A 20,958-nucleotide genomic window follows, 5' to 3' on the forward strand; every position below is an offset into this window, starting at 1 on the left:
CCGGTTCCGGGAGGGACACAGGCTCTGGAGAGGACTGTGCAGTGGGGTCCTGGCTCCACCCCTTCCTGGCGGTACGACCTCAGGTGAAGGTGTAACTCCCTGGGCCCAGGTTTTCTGGTCTGTGCAACGCAGACAATGATGCTCCCCCTTCACAGGGCGGTTGTGCAGATGGAATCATGGGAAGGGCTCAGTGCGGAGCAAGTGCTCAATGAGCATTAGTTTCAGCATTAATGGGACTAAATCCGGGGCCTTCTGATGCAGTGAATGGGGAAGAGAGCTCTTTTTTATTTTCTATTTTTTCACTGGTTTTACTAAATGCTCACCCGGAGCTGCTGGGGGAATCTTGCTACCACGTGTGGATCCAGCACAAGGGAAAGCAGTGCTCAGAGGAGGGGAAGAAGGACTGAATCCTGGTGGCATCTTTGAGTCCCTTGATCCAGCTGTTCCTGAAGACCCTCCCTTGACTATTTGGGTACATAACCAATCAAGTCTTTGTTTTTTTCTTCCTTTTCTGCTTAAGTCACTTAGAGTTGGGTTTCTGTCATTGGTACCAAAAGAGTTTTAATGGGTGTCTATCCGTCCGTCCATCCATCCATCCATAGGTCCTAGCTGTGTGGGCTTAGATGCATCACTTCCGCTCTGAGGACCTATAAACTGGGAGGTTCGCCACCGACCTCGGGGGGTGGCATCAAGGACTCATGGGCGACCCCTGTGGAGTGCGGTGCTCAGTAACAAATGCAGAGGAGGGCTCAGTAGATTTCTCTTCCACCCAACGTTTTTCTGTCCAAATCCTGCTCCCAGCCCTGCACAGGCGCGTCTGGAAGTCCAAGGTAGGACCCACGCCCTCCCCCAACCCCTTGTCCTGGACCTTTCCAAGCAGCAGAGTCCAATTGGTACAGCCTTTATTGTTTCTCTAGCATTTTCCAGAAGAATGGTGTCACTGAGGGCCAAAGGGGGGGAGGGGGGAGTAAAAAATAACATAAACAAACCGAACAGAAACGCAGGAGGGCAGCAAGAGGAGCTGAGACCGGGGGTTCGGGGCGGGGAGGTGGGAGACCCGGGGCAGTCAGGGCCGCTTAGCTCTCGGCCACCAGAGTGGAGAATTCTGCAAAACAAAAGGACGAGAGGTGAGTCAGAGGTGGGCCTCGCAGAAGAGACAGGTGCGGCAGACCACCCGGCCCCTGTGCGGGGCTTTCTCTCGGCGCTCACATCTCTGCCGCGGGAGTCCTGGCGTGTGGGCCGAGTGAGTGCCGGAATGAATGAATGAATGAATGAATGGAGATGGGAGGTGGTGAGCCTCCCGTACCTGTCACGTCACGACGTCACACAGCCCACGAGTTGTTAACAATGACTACAGTCCTAACGGCCATGAGGACTTTCTGAAAGTTCATCACCCGCCAGTCAGTGATGAGCGCTGTATATACAACACCGTACTTGGCCCTGACCCTGACCCTGACCCTGACACGTGCACTTGATCACTAGTCCCATTCCGCAGATGAGGAAACTCAAGCTCAGGGGCCAGCAGTCTTTACCAGCTCATGAGAAGCAGAGCCGGGACTCAGACCCAGGTCTGCGTGACTTCACCCGACGCCTTCCTCGGCCACCACCTGTTGGGCTGTCCCGCAGCTGCCCATGGGGGTCGCCAGCGGAATCCAAGGAGACCGGCACTCATGGGCCCTTGCCTTGGAATTTCTTAGGAAAAGGAGGAGTCGTTTTATGTGCTAGGAGGCGATTCTGGGGAGCAGCCGGATTTGAGAACCACTGTGTGCTCCTCCTCCTCAGGGGGACACGGCAAGACCCCGGAGGGCTCTAAGTGCGGGGCATCTCCCCGCAGCTTGGAGGAGCGAGCGCACACAGGTGCTCAGCGTAAGCTGAGCTCTGTCTCACACAGCTGCTCACTTAACACCCCGAGCGCACGGGAACCCGGGAGGCGTCGCCCCCATTTCACAGAAGGAACAACGGAGGCCCAGAGAGGAGAAGTGACGGTGCAGAGCCGCTGGTCTTGTCGGAAGGAGAACGACACGTGGCAGGAAGTGCTGGGGGCTGCCGGCCTCACCTCCGAGCCTCAGGGCACCGAGGGCATTCTCGCCTTGGGACCTTTGCCCCTGCAGCTCGCTCCACCGGGCATGCTCCCCAGACTTTCCTGCGGCTGGCTGCTCCTCGCCGCCTGGTCACAGCCCTCCTGTCGCTGTCCCAGGGGCCCTCCCTGACCCGCTGCTGGAGGCGGCCACGCTCCAAGGGAGCACCTTTTCTTACCACGGGCACAGCACCCACCCCTCGAAGTACTTCGGGTATTTCTTGCATGTTCCTTTGTTGTCCACCTCCCCCATGGGAACGGACAGCGCCCGACCCCACTCTTCCTACCCGCTGCTCCACCCCACCCCCAGGCCCAGCGCCTGACGCCGAGGGGCCACATGTGTCTGTGACAGGGTGAGGCAGCCACAGAGACGTCACTGTCGCAGGGAGAAGAGGGGTCTTCTCCTGTTGCTTCACCAAACCTTCAGGGGAAGGCGGCTTCTGACAGAGTCCTGTGCCCACATGCAGGGTTCCCACAGGAAAAAGCAGGTGGAGGGGCAGGACTGCAGGTGGGGGCTCCGAGGGCAGAAGCAAGGGGGGGTGTGGGAGAGACCCCGTAGCGGCCTGGGCTCCAAATCTGGCTCTGCCGCTGTGGGCGTGTGACCCAGCCTCTCCGAGCCTCATCGCTGTCACCCGGAAAGGGAAAGAGACACCACGGGGGTGCTCGGGGATCCTCGGTTCCCCCCTCGAGCCCCTCTGCCCACGTTCTCCACGCCCTCCCAAGTGTGGGGTCCTCGCTGTGCCCGTCCCAGGGGTGCCGCCCAGCACCCCTCTCTTCTGAGGCCTCATTTGACACGAAGGGGCCCAGCAGAGCGTCTTCTCTGTGGTTTCTCTCTCCAGGCGACGAGAGAGAACAAGGCGTTGGCTACCCTCTGCCACCGAGTGTCTCCGAGACACCGTGTCCCCAGCCTGCCAGAGAGGGGTCCCCAGGTGAGTCCCTGCAGCCTCTGGGAAATGCAGCGTGTGAGGGGGGGCAGCATGGGCGGGGAGGAAGGGTTAGGGTTCCAGGCCCAGCTGGGCTCTGGGCCCCAGGAAAGGGCGTCAGCCCCCCACTGTGGGGACAGGGAAGGGAGGGCAGGGCCAGTCCCCGGCAAGAGAGACGAAAGACTAGATGGGGAGCGGCTTCAAAGGGGCCGGAAGAAATGTCTGCCCTGCCCCCCAGGTCTGCCCCCCCCGCCTCGGACTATGGGGGCAGCACCCAGGGGACCTCTCACTTTCCACCACATTCCATAGTTACGTTATATGTTAGCATTGGGGGCTCGGGGAGAGGGGTCCACGGAGCCGTGTCCTTGTTTTTGCAGCTCTTCCCTAAAGCTAGCATTATTTCCAGATAAAAAGTGAGAAAACAAAAACCCACCAGACCAACAGGTGCTGCCATCGGGGAACTAACCTGGCACCGACCCGGCCAGGTGGGAGGACCCGGGCCCCTCACCCTCCGGGGTCCGACCTGGGGGCTGCACACTGGTGCCTCCTGTCCCCAGGCTGCGAAGGCAGGTGACCAGTGAGGGGGCCTGGGCACTGACTGAAGGCGGGGGAGCGGCAGGGTCCTCCAGTGGGTCCTGAGAATCCCCAGGGTCACCGGCTAGGCAGTACCGGCGGGTGGCGGGGACAGAACCGGAACACGAAATGCTCCAAATATCCCCCTCGGTGACCCAGGTGTCAAAGTGTCCGCTTCCTGAGCCGAGAGCTCCTGCGACCCTGCAGCTCCGTGAGGCAGGCGGTTCTTTTGAGATGCCTTTTATCATCGGTGCTCTCCCTGACGGACGCCGCCCGTTTATACAGAATCTGGGCACTCTTACTTATTCAGCGCCTACAGCGCCAGTGCTTTGCCGGTGTCACCTCATTAAACTCTCACCACCCCCCGAGGGAGGGATGCTTTTGGCGGCATTCACAGAAGGGGAAACCGAGGCTCAAGGGCGCAGGAGCTCGGCCACCATCGCGTGGCGAGCGCGATTCAAGCTGCGCTCACGGGCTTCTTTCTTGACCCGGAGGTCCCCGACCCACTTTGACCCAGGTGCAGAGCGACCCGCGGGCCGGCTCACATGTCGCCACCCCCAGGACCCTGGCGGGTCAGCCCCTCTTCACGCCCTTCTCGGTTCCTAGCACTGTCAGGAACGGTCTTGTGTGTGCACTTATTTGTATCGGTCGGCCCTGCTGAAATGGAAGTCCCAGGAGGGCGGAGCCCTGGCTTGTTCCCCACCCTCCGCGCAGCGGAAGGGACCCTGCGCACGGCGGGTGCCGATGAACACGTGCCAGATGGAGGGACGGGTGGAGGGGTGGATGGCTCACAGGTCCTCCTTAGGGGTCGACAAGCACCAACTTACCTCACATACTTCTCACGCCAGCCGGGGAGGGAAGTGGGGCGATCCCCACATTACAGACGGGGAGACGGAGGCCCGAAGCGAGGAAGTGTCCAGGCCGCGCGGAAAGTAACGGAGGCAGGGGCGGGGCTTGGCCTGGGCTGTTGCGAGAGCCCCCACGTGGGAGCGGCCAGGCAGTGCCTGAAGGGCGGGCATCCCACTGCGGGGGGTGGGGCATGAACTCCCTGCAGCTCCAACCTGCCATTCAGCCTAGAAAACTGGCCCAGCCAGCACGCCCTGACCTTGGGCACCGAGGTGCTCTGCCCCGGGACAGAGCAGGCAGGATCCACCCGCCAACACCAGCTCCTGGAAGACCGCCAAGAGGGGGATCAGGTCGTCACCGTTTCCCGCCCTGCACCGACCTCTCTGACCCTCATCCTGGAAACGGCAGGTCGGTGAAGTGCCCGTTACCACCTTCCTCCAGACGGTGCTGGGTGCTGTCGGGGTGAGGGGCTCTCCAGGGGTGGGAGGTTCAGCGTTTTGGAGTCTGACTGTGGGAGAGATTTTGGAGCCCCGGGGTTTTTGAAAAGCCTCTGAGAAGACTCCAACCCCGCCGCCCACCCCGTGATCCGCTCTGAGGCAGCTGGGGTGTCGCGACGGCCACACGCCCCCGCTCTCTGCGGAGAGCCTGGGACTCTGGTGTTGTCCTCCCAGAACCCGGAGAAGGGCACTCGGCAGACAGACGAAGGGAGGGCAGGGGTCAGCTCTTCTGCTCAGCCTGCACCTCCCTCGGGGCAGAGCTCTTAGGAACCCGCCAATTAACAAACAGCCCTCCCATCAAAAGAGGTCTCTGGTCAAGCCTCCACACCCCCCCTTAGGACAAAGCAAAGGAGCAAACACACGAAGACCTTGTCAAATCCCAGCCCGCTGGTTTGGTGGTGGGACGCAAGGAGGGGGGATGGGGCGTCAGAGGACAGGGTGTCTGTCCGTCTCAGCTCTGCCGTCACACCTGTCCCTGGGCAGGACCCCTCACCCCTCCAGGTCTGGAAGACACATCTCCCGATCTCCCACGGCCTCTGGAGCCAGGGAACTAGGAGTCCACGCCCAGTTCCCACTTCTTGCTTCCGTGACCTTGGACTTCACCTCATCGTGCCTCGGCTTTCCCATCTGCAGCATGGTGCTCCTTGGGCTGCTCAGAGGAACCAGCGTAAAGCTCTGGTCATGGGCCTGGCCCGAGGCCTGCACCCAGCACCCATCACCCAGCACCCAGCACTCGGTAGCAGTTGCCATCGAGTTGCTTCTGCAGAGCCAGCTCCCTTCGCCACGAGCCTCCGGAACGCCTGGCTGCTGCCTGGCGTGGATGCTCCGGTGGCTGCCACAGTCCTTGTTTCCCGGCCTTGCTGTTGTCCCCACCATTTCTTGTCCCTGCCTGGCACCTGTGTGCAGCCTCCCAGCAGCCCTGGAGCTGGGTCTGAACCCTGCTCCATCCGGTCCTGGGTGGGTGGCCTTCGGTCACTACTTTCCTCCCCGAGCCTCAGCTCCCACATCTGTGAAGTGGGTGTGATGACCCTACTACTCGCACGGCGGTTGGGAAGCCCAGCGCGGAGCAAATACAGAAGGGGCCTGGCACACTGGGCGTGGTCTAGCGCATCAGGCCCCGCCCCCTCGGAGCTCAGCACAACTGACACAGGCCGGCGCTTTGATATAACAGTAACAGCCCCCCCACCCCCACCAAGTCCTGACACTAAAACAAGGAAGATGTAAAGTGACAGAGGGCACAGGAAGCCTCAAGAGCAAGCGGCTGACCTGGCCGGCGTTTCTGACACTGCCCGTCCCCTCCGGGGTAGGACCCCAGCCCCAGCACGCCCGCCCATGGACGCAGCCCCCGACCCTCCGGCTCCGCGTCTGTACAGTGGGGCGCCGGAGTACCCCTTCACGGGGGGGCGGGGGAGGGCTCCATGAGAGAACAGCTGAGAGGCGCCTCACGCGGCGACGCCCGGCACAGCCACAGCACGACGACATCGATCTCACTGCTGGGGGGGGCGTGTCTGGGGAGGGGTCCAGAGGCTCTCCTCCCATCGCCGGGCGAGTCGGCGCTGCCTTTGCCATGGAAGCCCCCCACCCCCACCCCAAGGCCCCCGGGGCCAATCGGATCACAGAGAGACAGGGGCGGGCTTGCGGTGGGGGCCGCACGCACCCGGTCGGAGGATGGGAGGACTCGGCCCCGTCCTTTCCCTTAGGAAACTGAAATTAGCCTAACTAGGTCTGTCCCAGTGCCGGCTGCTGTGGGGACCGGACAAATTTAGAAGTCATTGACAGATGAGACCAGCGCTCGCTGACAGCCCCGGTGAAACTGAGACAGACATTGAGTCAGCGCCTGGAAGGCTCTTCCCTCCCCTCTGTCGTGGGGACCAGGACGAAGGCACCACGGCACCGGCCTCCTGGTTTATCACCTCGCCTCTAAATAGCTCCCGGGCCGGGTTCCTTACCAATTGCTACGGCAAACAGATCGCTTTCCAAGCCCAGGAGAATGGGGAGGCAGGGTCATCCGGGGTCACACCGGACGGGCTGCAAGGAGCCTCTGTCAACAGTTTGGGGGGCCCAGGCTGTGCGGGTCACTGCCCTGCCTGCCGTCCCAGGTCATCCTCGCCTGCGCTCCTGTCCCTGTTTTACCTACGGGGACACTGAGGCTGGGAGTCACTGAGCCAAGGAGATTCTACCTCAGGCATGGCCCAGGCCGGGGTGCGTCTGGGCCCCGGAGGCTGCGGTTGCACGGCCCCAGGTTCTGACTCCAGCCGTGACCCACAGGGGTGGGGCGGGGTCGTGCACTCCTGCTCCTGGTCGCAGGAGCGTGGTTACGTGAGGAGCGCCACTTTCCCTGCCTCCCCCAGGTCCCCTCTAGTGCAGCGTGAGGCTGGCCTTAGGGAGGCCCGCGCAGGAAGTACAGCCGGCGTCTTGCTAAGCACAGGAACCATTTATAACTCGGATGTATCCACTCAGCCTGGAGGCGGGAGGGGCAGGGTCGGAGGGCCGGTTCCCTCCGACCGGGGATCTGCCCCGTGACTTTGGGACATCGTGTCTGCCCGGCCTCCGATTCCACATCTCTCAGTACGGGTCACAGACCCGGTCAGGCTGCTGGAGGACGCACCGGGGCCGGACGGCGGGCGGGCCCTGGCGGGCGGCGCGTCCCACCTGGCTCGGAAACCCAACGCCGGCGGGCCTGGAGGGCTGGAATTACAGGAGGCGGCGGCGGCGGGAGGCACGTGGGGGAGGCCTCCTTCCCTCCGTCCCACTTCCCTCCCGTCTTGGACTCGATGTCGTCTCCTTTGAGGACTGGGGTTCCACTGTTTCCAAAGGGGTTCAGGGTGGCTCACAAGACAAAGCATCCCCGTAAAATGGGAGAAAGGAATCACTTCCAGAACACTCCCTCCAGTCCGGCTACAACCCCCTGAGGCCAGAAGGTGTATCCCTGTCGGGCTGCAGCTGGGTTTCTGCCTGACTGCAGGGGTTCCGGCCGGAGCTCCCTCCCTTACCCCCACCGCCCCCGTGGAATAGGCTCCTCCAGGACAACAGAGAGCAGAGTCCGCCAGGAGGAAGCAGAACAGACAAATGCCTGGAGACATGCGAAGGCTCAGACTGCGGAGCTTAGACGATCGTTATGACTCCATTTTTTAGCAACAAAAGCAAAAAGCAAACCACAGCCTCTTGTGTTACACGGGCCGGGAGTGCAGGAGACAGGGTCGGGTTTCAGGGGAACGCAGCCGCGGTGCAAGCGGGTGCATGGTGGGAGGGGCGGGACACTGGGGGTCCGAGGGGCAGCGTTTGGATAGCTGGGGCCCCTGCTGATGGCCAGCCACCCCCTTCCCTGAGCCCCGTCCCCCGGTCTCGTGCAGCTCTGGGGGCTGATGGAGCTGAAAGAGCGAAGGCCCGTGTGCCGTCCCCAGGGCCTGGAAGCGCCACGTGGACAGCCACCGCTGCTGCTGGCCACCTGACTGGGGTTCTGTGTGGCAGTGTGGCAGGCACCAGGTGTGGAGAGGCCTGGCTGGGGACACAGGCTCGTGGGGGAGGCAGGGTGGCAGAGGGTCCTGGCTGGACTGGCCTTGCCACCGAGGGGGCCTGGCCACGGCACTGTCAGCACCTCTGATTCCTCGTCTGTGAGACGGGAAGAGGCGTGAACGGCGCCCACTCTCTAGGACCCCCGTGAGGCCGCGGTTTTCCCAGTATGGTCCCCAGGGCATCAGCGCCGCCTGGGGACTCGGCAGGACTGTGGCTGGTGGGCTACCCCCTACCCAGACCCGAGGAATCAGAAGCCCTCGGGACAGGGCACCACCTGCTGCGTCACACAAAATGCTCTGGGTGACTCTAACTCCGGACCCCCCCCCCCCCGATCCCCGGTAGCTCAGGACGAGAACTTGAGAAGGACGCTGCCCCTCACTGTCATCGCCGGCTGTTTGTGCCCGGAATTTGCAACCGCGGCTGGGCTTTTGGGCAGCTTCCACCTCCGTCCAGCTCCTCCTCTGCCCCAAACGCCCCCTTGCCCAGCCCTGCGCTTGGGTGGCCCTGGAGAATCGATCGGCCACATCTATAAACGTCTGAGGTTCCTGGAGCTAGTTGCCCAGAGACGGGAACGCAAAGCGTTATTATTAGAACTCCGTCGTTCAGCCTCCCCCACCCTCGAGCTGGGATTCTGAAGAACGTGGTGAGTATCACTCACCTCCGGGAGGGCGAACGGCGCGGGAGACCGAGGCAGGCTGGCCCCAAGTCTAGAACCCCCTGTACCCGCCACACGCAAGCCCCCAGCCTCCGCCGGCCGACCTCAAGCAACACACCACGCTCCCTGGTCACCGCAGCCCAGGGCTGGACACACGTCCACTCACTCACTCACTCACTCACTCCACAAACTCCTCGTGTGCCCACACCAGGTGCCAGGCCTTTCCTAGGTGCTGGGTGAGAAATGAACAAAACAAAGGCCCTGCCCTCGTGGGCTGGCACGCCAGTGGGGGTGGGGGACAGAAGCAAAGGGCGAGTCGATGAACACGGCATCTGACGGAAGCGCACCACGCTCTGAATGCACGGGTGAGGCAGGCGCCACACGCATGCGCCTAAGATCCAGACAGACCTGAGCTCAGACCCTGACCTTGTCTCTTCCGAGGCGTGGAAGTTTGGGCAAACACTCAGCCTCCCTGAGCCTCAGCGTCCTCACCTGTAAACGGGGGTAGTAGCACCTCAGAGAGAGCCGGGGAGAGTCAGCGAGCAAAATGCTCAGCACTGCGGTTGAATGTCACTGTGACCGTGACCCAAGGGGGCACAGCAGAGCCTGAGAGCCGAGCAGGGCCTCTTCGAGAGGCTCGTTCACCATGATGCCCACCCCGGAGTCCCCAGGGCTGCAAGGCACCCCAAGTTCCGAGACTTGCCACGGGGCCCACCAGGAGTAGAAAGCACCCTCCAGCAGGTGGAAGGGCGCAGGCCCTGCAGCCTCTGGAGGGCAAAGGCAGGCCAGAGCCTCCTGGGTCCCTGCAGTGGCTCCTCCTCCCAGCTCAGCGCCTGGTGGGTGTCACCATGCCCACCCCGCCACCCGCCTCCAGAAAGAGTGCTGTGTTGTGGGGTGAAGTGGGCAGGGGGAGGCATCTCCATCATTCCACCACAGAAGCAGGGTGCTGCCTCGCTGCCTCGGGGTGATCTGCTCTCTCTCGCCCCACCCCCACCACCCTGCTGCGCTCTGCCCCACCCCCCAGACCTTTGCCAGGTGGGCCTGAGCCCGCAAGGTGCTGAGCCAGACCTGGGTTCGAATCCACGGTCACCCTGGGCGCAGGAGCTGCTCTCTCTGCATCTACACTCGTGTCCTCTGTCACCTCAAGGTTAAATGAGGTGACAGTCGTGCAGACCCCAGCCCGGGGCTGGGCACACATCACACACCCTGGTAACACTTCTCTGGGCAAACCCGGCCCTGGGCAAACCAATCATCGTGCCTCTTGGCAAACATGCCCTAGACTCTCCAGCCTCTGTCTGTGCCTTTGCTGGCACCGACGCCTCGCCCGGCCTCCCTGCCCACAGCTTCCAGGTCTTCCCGAGGCCTCTGCCTCTCCACGGTGCGCGTCTGAACCTCCCGGCCTCGGCCTGGTGTCATATGCGCCCAGTGGGGACACGCACAGAACCGTCAGCAACGTGCACATACAATGGAAGGAGTATCTCAGTGCCGTTCGTTGAGCACTTACTATGTGCTGGGCGCTGCACTCAGCACGCCCCAGGCATCGTGCCACAGATGCCTCACAAGATCCCGACCAGGTATGTTGTGCCCAGTTTACAGATGGAGAAACTGAGGCTCGGGGTCGCTGAGCTGCTGCTCAGGGGCACGAGGCCAGGAAACGGTGCCTCTGGGAGTCGGGCCTTGTTCAGCTTTACCTCCCGAACTGAGCAGCCCAGGGTTGCTCCCCAGTAAGCAGAGCAAGCTCTTTGAGATCCGAGGGGGCAGCGAGGGAGGGAAGCAGGGAAGCAGGCCAGGGTCTGGCCTGGTTTCTCTCCGTCATTGGGGTTGGTGAGCAGCCAGCCAAGAGGGCCCCGCCTGGGGCTTCTGAGCTGTGGCACATCGGCCGCGAGTAAAACTGGGAGGCAGGTCTGGAGGCGGGGGGGGGGAGGGTCCTGGCGGGAATCCAGGCTCGGGGGCAGCTCCGTGAGGATGGGGGTGTGGGGGAGACAGGCCCCTCACTGGGGTCCCCAGGACCAGCCACCGATCTCTCCCTAGCACCCCCCACCTCCAGCCCCTTTAAGACCCCCTCCCTCCTTCGCAGCCACAGCCAGGGCAGCTGCCCTCAGGGCGAGGCGGCCGCTGCGCCTGACCTTGCTGGAGGTCCTCTATTCCTGTGTCTGACATAAAACTTTAATAAACTCCGTCTACGGTCAGCATCCTTGCACCTTCCCCGAAGCAGTTTCATTTTCACAACGAGCCCGAGCCGTTCTTAGGATACAACTGTCTGGGGAGGGGACCTACATGTGGCCAAGGCCACAGCTGGTGAAGGGCAGGGGGAGGCAGAGCCTGGGGGGCTGGGCCTGACCCCCAGGCTGCAGATGTGTATCAGGCGCCTGCTTTGGGCCGGGTGTGGGCTGGGTGCTGGGGGTGAAAGGGTGGGCACCATTACCACACACCGTGGGGCGCTCGCTGCGGGCTGGGCACTGCACTAAACACTCCACACGCCGACACATCTGCCCCTCACGACAGCCCCATGAGGTGAGGACGATCATTATCCTCAGTTCAGAGACGAGAACACCAATTGCCCGAAGCCACACAGCTAGAAAGTGGCAGGGCTGGGAGTCGGTCCCAGAGACAGCCTGGACCCAGAGGCCGAGCAGCTGCACGCCGTTTTCACTTAGACTGGCAGAAAAGATTCTTAGAGGGGCCGCTGCCGCACAGCGTGCTGGGAAGAGTTACTCAGACCTGGTTCAAATCCCCGGCCCACTACGGGTATCCTGGCTCTTTGAACAGGCGAAGGTGCCTCAAGCTCTGTCTGTGCCCCTGCAGAACGGGGCCAACTCCCAAGGACGCTGCGATGCTACCAAAGAGAAGGATGCCAGCGGATGTGCTTGGTGAATGTGGGTCCGATCTGGCTGCAGAAGGGTGTGAGAAGCCGGACCCCCAGCCCCTCCTCAGCTGTTCGGGGGGCAAAGCTCAAAAAGCAAGGTATTCCGTTTCCCCGTTCCCAGCCAACCCCTGGCAGCCTGGCTTTCCTGGCTCCCCTTCAATGCTGGACCGTTCTCCGTGGGTGAAGCCAGAACAGGCTGGAGACCTGAAGTTACAGGACACCCGGACAAGATGTTGGGGAGGATAGGAGATAAGGAATTTCCATCCCTGGAATCTGAGAACGTGAGAGCCGAGGCCAGCTGGGCCCCTGGGGATCGGCCGGCCCCATCTGCTTGGGTTTCGGATGGGAGACGGAGGCCCAGAGAAGGAGCGAGAACAGCCAGGGTCACACAGCCCCTTTGGGCAGAGCAGGGATCAGAACCCAGGTAAACGAGTCGGCCAGGTTCAGGGAAAATCCCAAATTCTCCTGGATTTCCCCCCTACAAGGTAGGGAGGGGGGAAAAGATTGTTCAAATGTAGAAAAAATGCCCCCGTTTTTGCCGGGCCGGCTTGCAGGGCAGCTCTCTCAGACTGAGCCTGCCCTTCCCACCTGGTCTCGGGAGCTGGCTGGCTGTCCTCTCGCTTTCCCGCAATGGACAGAGCGCCGCGCTTTGAATCCAAGTGTCCCGAGACCCACAATGCGCCCAGGCCCCCCGTCGTGGCTACTCACCGTCCACCCCGATCTTGCCGTCCCCATCCTTGTCCCCAGCGGCCAGCAGCGTCTTGGTTTCTTTAGCAGACAGGTCCCTGGCGTCTGCGGAGAAGCCCTTCAGGATGGATCTGGGAAGAAAAGCCAGAGAGGGAGCCAGGTCAAGGGCACCTTGCAGGAACACCGTGCGGACGGTGGGCTGGAGTCTGCAGAGGGGGAGTGGGCAGCGGGGGCAGCAGCACGCAGCGGGTGGGCGTGTCGTGTGCTGGGGCCGGGCCAGGCAGCCCGGGCTGTGGCCAGCCCCTCCTGGGTGCGTGTGCGGGAAGGACAGGCTGTCCCCAGCCGAGGGCTGACCTCGCCTCGTCTACAGGCAGGGCACCTGCAACTGCTTTTTATCCAGCCAATGCAACCAACACAAAAGTATTCCTCTGTGCCGGGGCCATGCTGGAAACGGGGGGTGGCGCGGGCGTGGGGGGCACAGAGATGACCCGGGAGGCCACCTGAAAACATAGGGGGGAGGGGCAAACGCTGGGAGAGAGACCAGGCAGGGGGGTGGCTGCAGCGATGGGCACTCTCGAGGGAGGCGTCTGGGACACCTGGGGTGAGGGGACGCGTCCTCCCCACCTGGAGGGCAGGAAGAAGTCAGCCCGAGTGTGTGCATGCACACACGTGTGCCATGGGGCACAGGCGGACAGGAGGAGAAGGTTGCAGACAAAGGGTATCCTCGTGGGATGGTTTGGCGAGAGGCCGGATGGACGGGGACGTTCTCACTCGAAACGCTCCTCTCCACCTCCTCCCCCTTCGCTCTCTGACAAAACCCAAGCCAGCCGTGGCCAGAGAGTGACGCAGACCCAGCCAGGCGGGCAGACACACGCCAGGTGGCCGAGGGGGTGCGGCGGGGGCTTCCTCTGCTGGCGTCGCTCTAAGTCATGACCTTCTCCTCCTTTGCTTTGCCCCCCGAACTCCCCAGCCCCCAGGGCTGGTGACCGGCCCTGACACACCAGGAGCTGCCCTGGCCTCGCTGGTGCGGAGGGCAGGGGTCCCAGGGTGGTGGGAGGAGCCTGACAGCCACCTGAAAATCCGTGAAACACTCAAGCTGTTGCTCTCTGTCTTGCCTATGGTGTTAGGCAGAGAAAAGGGGCCTTTTGAATTATATTAAATTATGAAGTAGCATCCTTCCATTAACAATATTAAGTAGCTCTAATTTAACCTAGTTAGTTGCACTTTCTGCTGAGTTTACTCTTCCGGAAGCAACAGGGGTCCGGCTGTTTTCTGTTAGGGGGGGCGGAGGGAAGGGCTGAGGGAGTCCCAACCCCCACCCCCTCTCCCAGCCTCGGGCTGAGCAGCCCCTGCCCGCCTCAGTTTACCCCAGCTCCTCCTCCTCGATGAAGCCGCTCTTGTCCTTGTCCAGGATGTGGAACACCTTCTTCACGTCCTCCGGGCTCTTCTTCTTCAGGCCCACCATCTGGAAGAACTTCTTGTGGTCGAAGGACTCGGCGGCTGCGGGGGCGGAGAGGAGCGGTGGGAATGCCCGGGGGAAGGACAGGAGGGAAGGGGGTGGGGGGGGGGCTGTCCCAGAGCTTGCTGACTGAGTCCTCCTCGCAGCCTCCACGGGAGGGGCTGCGGTGCCCAGGGTCACCTAGCTAGAGGTGGGAGAGGTCAGCTGCACCCCGGCCTCCCTGGCTCCCCAGCCTGTCCCCGCCTTCACCACCGGCCCCTGGGCTGAGGGTGGGGGCAGCCTTGGAAGGCAGAGAGGGTCCCTGGTTTTCAGGAAGCCTTTTGGGGGGTGGCTGCGTGGGGGTGGGCAAGGGAATTGGGGGGATGTGCACACGGTGTGTGCATTGGGGCAGGGGGATGGGGGAGGCCCCCTTTTTCTCAGCCACAGATTGAGTTGCCAGAAAATCAACACAGAGAGGGCAGGTTTCTCTCAAGGTCACACACAGGAGGGGGAGGGGAGGACCCAAAAGTCCAGGCTCTGCCGTGGAAAGCAATTCTGGTGGGAGTTTCGGGGTGGGGGTGGGGGTGGGGTTAGAAGGCTCCCTGGGAATTCCCAGTTGAGGTTCCATGTGGAGGGAGCAAGGTGGGCCTCGGAGAAAGGGTGAGTGATGTCGGCACCCTGGGAGGGTGGCTTCCCCCAGCTGCTTCATGCCCAGAGGAGAAGCTGCCGAGCCGAGGGCAAAGGGGGTCCCCCTTCCCGGCTTCCTGAACTCTTACAGAGGAGCTGGGGACGCTGTGAGAACGCCGCGCAGGGGAACGCGCAGTGTTACGTGGAGTAACCTGTGTGGGGGGGAGGGGTCCTGGTAAGGGTCCGGTTCTCCTCCCTTTGCCCAGGGCTAACACGAGGGTGGGGGACCGGGACCTACTCCTGAGACCCCCCGGTGGCTGCGAGGTGACCTTGAGCGGGTTGCAGACCCTCTCCCAGCCTCAGTTTCCCCCCATCTGGGCGATGGGAGGGAGACCCCGGGCCGCTAAGCGCTCAAGTCCGGGGCCGCTCAGAAAGGTGAGGCAGCCGCTTCCCTCCGCGGGCCGCCAACGGGGGCTGGAAGTTGCAAGCGCTGAAGATGCTCAGACAGCGTTGGGCAGAGCAGGGCGCCAGCGTCAGAAAGTCACCTCGCTCTCGGGTCGTTGGAAGGGGGCTCTGAGCCCCGGACTGGGGGGTTCGGACAGTGAGGGGCGGGCAGCCCTGCCCACCGCGGGGTGAGATGAGACCTGGCCAGAATGGGTCGGAGAGAGGGCGCAAGTGCCTGCAGCCCCTTCCACGTGCCTTAAAGGGGCAGTCCAGAGCGCGCACAAGGACCCCAAGGGCCCGAAGGTCCTGTCTTCCACCGGGTCTTCGCCCTTGGTTCGGGACCCCAGTCCGCGAAGCCGGACACCCAGACTGTAGCGCCCGCAAGTTTTCAGTGTCTGGGGCAGGGTGCCTGGCCTCCCCACCCGATCCAAGTCCCGCCCGGATTTGGGGAAATGCTGAGGACCCCGCTCCCTGCCCTGCTGGCGCCGACCGGATGCACGCGCAAAGGGGCGCGGGGCGCAGGGCGGTGGGTGAGGGGAGAGGGTTGGGGAGAGGAGCGCGCTGCTCACCGGCAAAGGCCCCCACCGCCTTCTTGATGTCCTCAACGCTGAGCAAGTCTGTCATCGACATCCTGCAACTGTTTGAGCGGGCAGAGCAAGTGCGAAAAGATTAAAAAGTGCCTTTCTCATCATTTCTGCTCATATGACCGGCGCTGCAGTGCTGTGCGCCCGGCGCACGCGGGCCGGCCTGGCGCAGAGCCAGGGGGCGCGGGGCGGGGCGCGCAGCCAGAGCAGCTCCGTCCGCCCGGCGTCCCACAGGCGCCCCCGCCGGGGGTCCTCGCCATCCGGGGGGCTGCGGCCAGGGCGCCCGGGGAAGGGGCGGCCGCTGGGCTTTCTGGGGCTCCCGCGTCACCAGCGGGGCCTGGAGGGTTCGCCTGCAGCCAAGGGCACGCAGTAGGGCAGTGAGGTCGGTGCACCTCGGGGGATGTCCCGCCGCTTCGGGGAGGACAGGCACGGGCAGGGGCCAGACCTTCACCCTCCTGGGGCCCCTGGTCCTGCCGCCACTCTCTCTGCTCCTACCTCAGCCTCCGCGCTGTCTGTCCTGGATGCAAATTTTATGCTGCAAAATCTGAGCGCTGAGGTCTGGAAACCTGACCCACGGGACGCTGAGTGGGGGAGGCACAGGTGGGCGGGCACTCCGTGGGCTCCACGCCCGTGCCCCATCCCGCATCTGGTCAGGGATGCACCTACCGAAACCTCATTTTTTTTTTCTAGTCTGACTTTTCAAAGAACCCTTCTCAGACCTGGTAAACTACGTACTTTCCTGGTCTCCTGGCCACGGAGTAGAGCTCGGGTCCAGACTCTCTGGGCCCCCCGCTAAACTTTTGGAGGAGGGTAGGATGGGAGAGGCCTCTTGGAATCTCTACACACCCTCTCCTGTCTCGGAGCTCGAAGGGCTCAGGTGGGGGGAGAGGGTGGCACCTTCAGACCACGCTTTCCAGACGACCTAAGCAGGTTGATGGCCCGAACGTCATCTCTGGAAATGTGACACTTCCTGATCTGTAGACAGGCAGAAACCGGTTGCATTCTTTCCCACGGCCGCCCAAGGGTTCGGGCTGCAACCAGCTGCCTCTGGAGTGTGCGGAGCACTGGACAGGGAGCCTCGGGGGGGTGGGGGGGTCCTGGGTTCCTGGGTTCCAGGTCTGGGGCTGCACTAAGTCGCTGTGTGACCTTAAGGGGTTGTGGGCATCGCCCTCTCTGGGCTTCTGTCTCTCTCGGTTGTTTTGATGGTGTTGGTGGTCCCTTGGAAGGTGTGTGGGCAGCTGGGAGGGGCTGAGACTGGCGGCCCATGGTGGGCAGGGTGGGCGGGGGGAGAACTGCCCGGCGACCCAATAGCTCAAGTTCCTTCGCGCTCACTGTCCACGCCGGCTCCCTCAGCTCGACCCTGGATGGCTGCCCTTCCCGGAAACCTTAGCACCTGCTGGCTCTAGCTGCCCCCTCCTTGTGAGTCAGCTCCTTCAGGCAACAGCCCGCCATCTGGCTTCCAGGGCACCCAGGCTGCCGCCCCGGACCCGATCTGCGGTGGGAGGACTTGGCCGGGCCCCTCAGCTGCCCTGCGGCCCCCGCCCCGGCCGGGCTGCTCACTTGGACGTGCTGGGCTTCTGTGCCGCCTCGTCAGCCCCGGCTCGGCTCGCTCCCGAGGTCTCGGCAGGAGAACCTGTTCCCAGCTGAAGGGCCCTTAGTTGCACTGGCAGGGAGACTGAGGCCACACAGAGTCGGCAAGTGGCCGTGGCCCAAGGACTCGTGGAGAGGCGGTGGCTGGGGGCGGCCCACTCCCAGGGCTGCTGGCTGGAGCTCAGCGACTCCTCCGGGGGGGGTCCCCCCCAGTTCCCAGGGACCCAGCCCTCTGACCTCCCACACCCACACCCACACCCACACGGCTGAGTCCCCAGACTCTGCCCCTGGGGCCAAGGCTCCACAGAGACCCGTCCCTGTCCTCCTCTGTCTGCCTGTCTGTCCTGCTGCAGAGACCTCCCAGCCACGTGGCTCCCTCTCTGGCCTGAAGTCCACCCACCCCGGCGCCCGATGACGTCATTTCAGCCCGTCCACCTCCCACCCCCGTCCTCCTGCCTGCTCTGCCCACTGACCAGTGCACAGGAGTCTGGCTCCGCCCCTCCGGTTTCCCGGCCGGGCAGGTGGGAGAATGTGCCGCAGGCCACACCCGGAGGTAGGGCAGCCACCCCAGAACTCACGCTCCGGGGCCTGGGCTCCCCAGCTGCCTGCTGTTCGGCACCCCACACCCCAGCCCCGTGTCACCGGAGGGAGGGGAGACACGGCAGCCCCTTCCGGCGGGCCTCTTCCCACCGTGCCCCTCCATCCTCCTCCGACCTCCGTAGCTGCCACTCACCTCGGTGGGGGCGGGGGGCTGGAACCTGCAGTGAGAGGCCGGGCTGGTGGGAGGTCCTGTCGGGCAGTGCGTCTGGTGGTGGGATAGCCACCTATATAGGCCTGTGCCCTGGCTATTTTGGGAGGCGCCGCTCCCCCCAGCCCTCGGCCCCCTCCCCTTGCGGTGTCAGGTACTCCCCAACGCCGCGCTGGGTGTCTGTATCACATTCGGTCTCCCTGGGCCCATCGAGCTGGGCCTATTAATAACGCTGGCCCCTGCCTCCCTTCACCACCCAAAGTGGAGGCTCGGGCCAGGCTCTCCTCTTCCACGAAGCCTTCCATGACCACTTTAGATGGTGGCAACGTTTCTGTCCTCCAAAATCCTGCAAGGAAAGGAAGAGAAAGGCTGGCAAAGGGGTGGAACAGGAATCGTCTCCCGCGCATAGGCCACGGGCTGGGCTCCGGTGCCCACGTCATATCCCTCAGGATGGTCTTGCGGGGCAGGGCGGTGCCCGTGCGTGGGTGAGGGGACAGCACGCGGAGGCGTTGGGTGGTGCGGGACTCACTACTCAAAGCGGTGGACCTGGAGCAGGACAGCCCAGCGCCGGCAGGGGGTGCTCGAGTGCCGGGCGGGGGAGGCTCCATCCGCGCACTCGCTCACCAGCCTCGTCCTCTCTTTGCATTTCGGCCTCCGGTCGTGAGAGGAGCTCCACCAGGGGCCAACCTTCCTCTGTGGACGGGCTCTGGGGGCTACGGACCCCCTAAAGTATGCAACAAGTCATGTGCAAGGGCACTTTTGTGGAGCAAAGGCCCACTGCTTTCACGAGACTCACAAAGGGAACTCTGGTGCCGTCTGCCCTGGGCTGGAGGAGACCACCCAGGGGGCGCCTTCTGAAAACACGAATGAGCGAATGAGCTTCACAGATATTTATTATGAACATCGCGAACGGTTCCTCTCCTCATCCCCAGCCTGAAAAAGAATCCCCAGGGCGCTAACAGCGTCAATAGTCAAGTCCAGTTTGTCGAGTCCAGTTCTTGACTGCGACAGGAGGAGGGAAGCTACACGAGTCCTTCACTGACCGTGGGCTCCAGGGCAGGGGGCGGGGAGAGCAGCGGTCGGGCTGCAGGGGGAAGCTGGTCTGGAGCCCACGTGTGCCGCGGGTCTGGGCGAGGGCAATGAAGACGGGGGGAGGAGGAGCCTGGGTAGCATTTCTGGGAAGACTCTCCTAGGCTTGGGGGCTGTGATGGACGCATGCAAGCCAACTCTGAGTTTGTAAGCTGGGGGTCCACAGAAGAGAGCGAAGGTGCTGCTTTGGCAGGCGCTGGGTCTGGGGAAGAGGAGGGGCAGAGTGGGGGTGACGACGGGTTGGGGTTGAGAACCCTAGGACGTCGGGGCTGGGAGTGCTCTGAAGTGATGAACTACAACCCACTCGCGTTATCATGCAGAAAGCAAGGCCAAGGTGATGGGCCGAAGTCTCAGGGGAGTGGTGGACAAGCCGGGACGTTGTGCTGGGTTTGGGGTGCAGGGAAGACATCCCGGTGGGGACGCCAGCGAGGGGCCGGGCCCGGACACAGAGCTCTGGTGGTCATCAGGGAGGCCAAGGGCAGGGGCACGGCTGAGTTCAGGGAGGCGGGGACGAGGCAGTCGAGGACCAGCCCCCGGGGAAGGGCTAGGGCCTGGGAAAACATCACGCTCGTTCGTTGAACAACGTGCGCTGTGCACTGCGTTACACTTTTGCCCTTGAACCTCCTTACAAGGTAGGCATGGCCGTCCCCATTTTACTAGCAACAGAACAAGGCTCAGAGAGGTTAGGCCACTTGCCTGAGGTCACAGAGCAGGGGGAGGACGTAAACCCAGGGCTCTCTGACCCAGAGCCCCAGCTTCCCTCCACTCCGCAGCTCTGCTTCTTGGTGAGACCAACGGAAGCAGCACGCCGGGGGCAGTGCCCGCCAGGAGTGAATTCTCTGAAACCAGGATGGCCTTCCTCTCTGCCCCCCTCTGTGCCCATGTTTTAGGGGGTGCGTTTATTGAGGACCTACTATGTACTTAGTGCCGTATCAGATTATTTCACGTTACCCTCATTGTAATCCTCAGAGGCTTGAGGAAAGTCTCAGAGAGGGTGGGGGCTTTGTGCAAAGTCACACAGCTGGTGAGTGCGAGAGTGGAGATTTACACTGAAGGCTTCCAAGTCTGAAGTGTCCCCACCCCCCACCCCGTAACACCTGCAGTAGGGTAGGGATATCCTAAAGCCTGAGTAGAGTATCTTGGAAAATTATTTGGTTCCTTTTGCTCTGAATCAGTTCAAGAGCCGTCATTTCATGACTTTGGCTTCACAAGGGGCCCTGATGCCATGGAGTAGTAGGTTTATCAGGCAGGACATTTTTGACCGCAAGTGACAGAAAGCCCGGCTTGGCTGGATTAACTCTGTAACTATGCGTGGGACGGATGTTAAACATACTGATCGTGGTGGTCACTTTGCAACATATAAAAGTATCGAATCATTATGTTGTACCCCTGAAACTAATATCATGCTCTATGACAGTTGTACCTCAGTAAGAAGAAAAACATTTCACACCACCTGCTCCCCTAAAAGGACAACATGTAACAGATAAGGCCATGAAGGTTCAGGTATGGCTTGATCCAGAATGCTGTTTTTAACTCTCAGCAATACCTTGGGTCGCAGGGGCTACCTTCTCAGCCTGGCTGGCCCCTGAGGGGTACAGGAGGGCCCTCCCTCGCAGGGCTATAAACGGCTGGGTCCAGTCCTAGGCGGACAGGGGGCCCACTGCCCCAGAACCCTAGAACTGAGTTTCACTGGCTGTGGTTAGCTTGGTTGGGACGTGGCAGGACGTCAACATCTTTGGAAGCGCTCGGGGCATGGACTGTCCTGGGACCCTCTCGAGAGGAGAGGGATCCTAGGTGG

The 20,958-nt window shown here is 62.6% G+C and overlaps 1 protein-coding gene across 4 annotated transcripts; it reads right to left on the bottom strand.

The window, feature by feature from the left end:
- Positions 1-885: 885 nt before the first annotated feature.
- Positions 886-18,135, bottom strand: PVALB (parvalbumin). Of its 4 annotated transcripts, none has more exons than XM_036019575.1 (5): positions 18,057-18,135; positions 15,719-15,786; positions 14,008-14,140; positions 12,662-12,771; positions 886-1,105 (listed from the first exon to the last, which is right to left on the bottom strand). In XM_036019575.1, the coding sequence occupies exons 2-5, from the start codon at positions 15,777-15,779 to the stop codon at positions 1,077-1,079; spliced, it is 333 nt and encodes a 110-aa protein (XP_035875468.1). In that variant the 5' UTR covers positions 15,780-15,786; positions 18,057-18,135; the 3' UTR covers positions 886-1,076. The 4 variants fall into 4 exon arrangements, with proteins under 4 accessions (XP_035875468.1, XP_035875469.1, XP_028388694.1 ...); XM_036019576.1 differs by lacking the exon at positions 18,057-18,135 and adding an exon at positions 16,469-16,574; XM_028532893.2 differs by lacking the exon at positions 18,057-18,135 and adding an exon at positions 16,229-16,321.
- Positions 18,136-20,958: the final 2,823 nt, after the last annotated feature.

This window comes from Phyllostomus discolor, chromosome 2 (assembly GCF_004126475.2).
Source record: "Phyllostomus discolor isolate MPI-MPIP mPhyDis1 chromosome 2, mPhyDis1.pri.v3, whole genome shotgun sequence".
In the NCBI taxonomy this organism is placed as follows: domain Eukaryota; kingdom Metazoa; phylum Chordata; class Mammalia; order Chiroptera; family Phyllostomidae; genus Phyllostomus; species Phyllostomus discolor.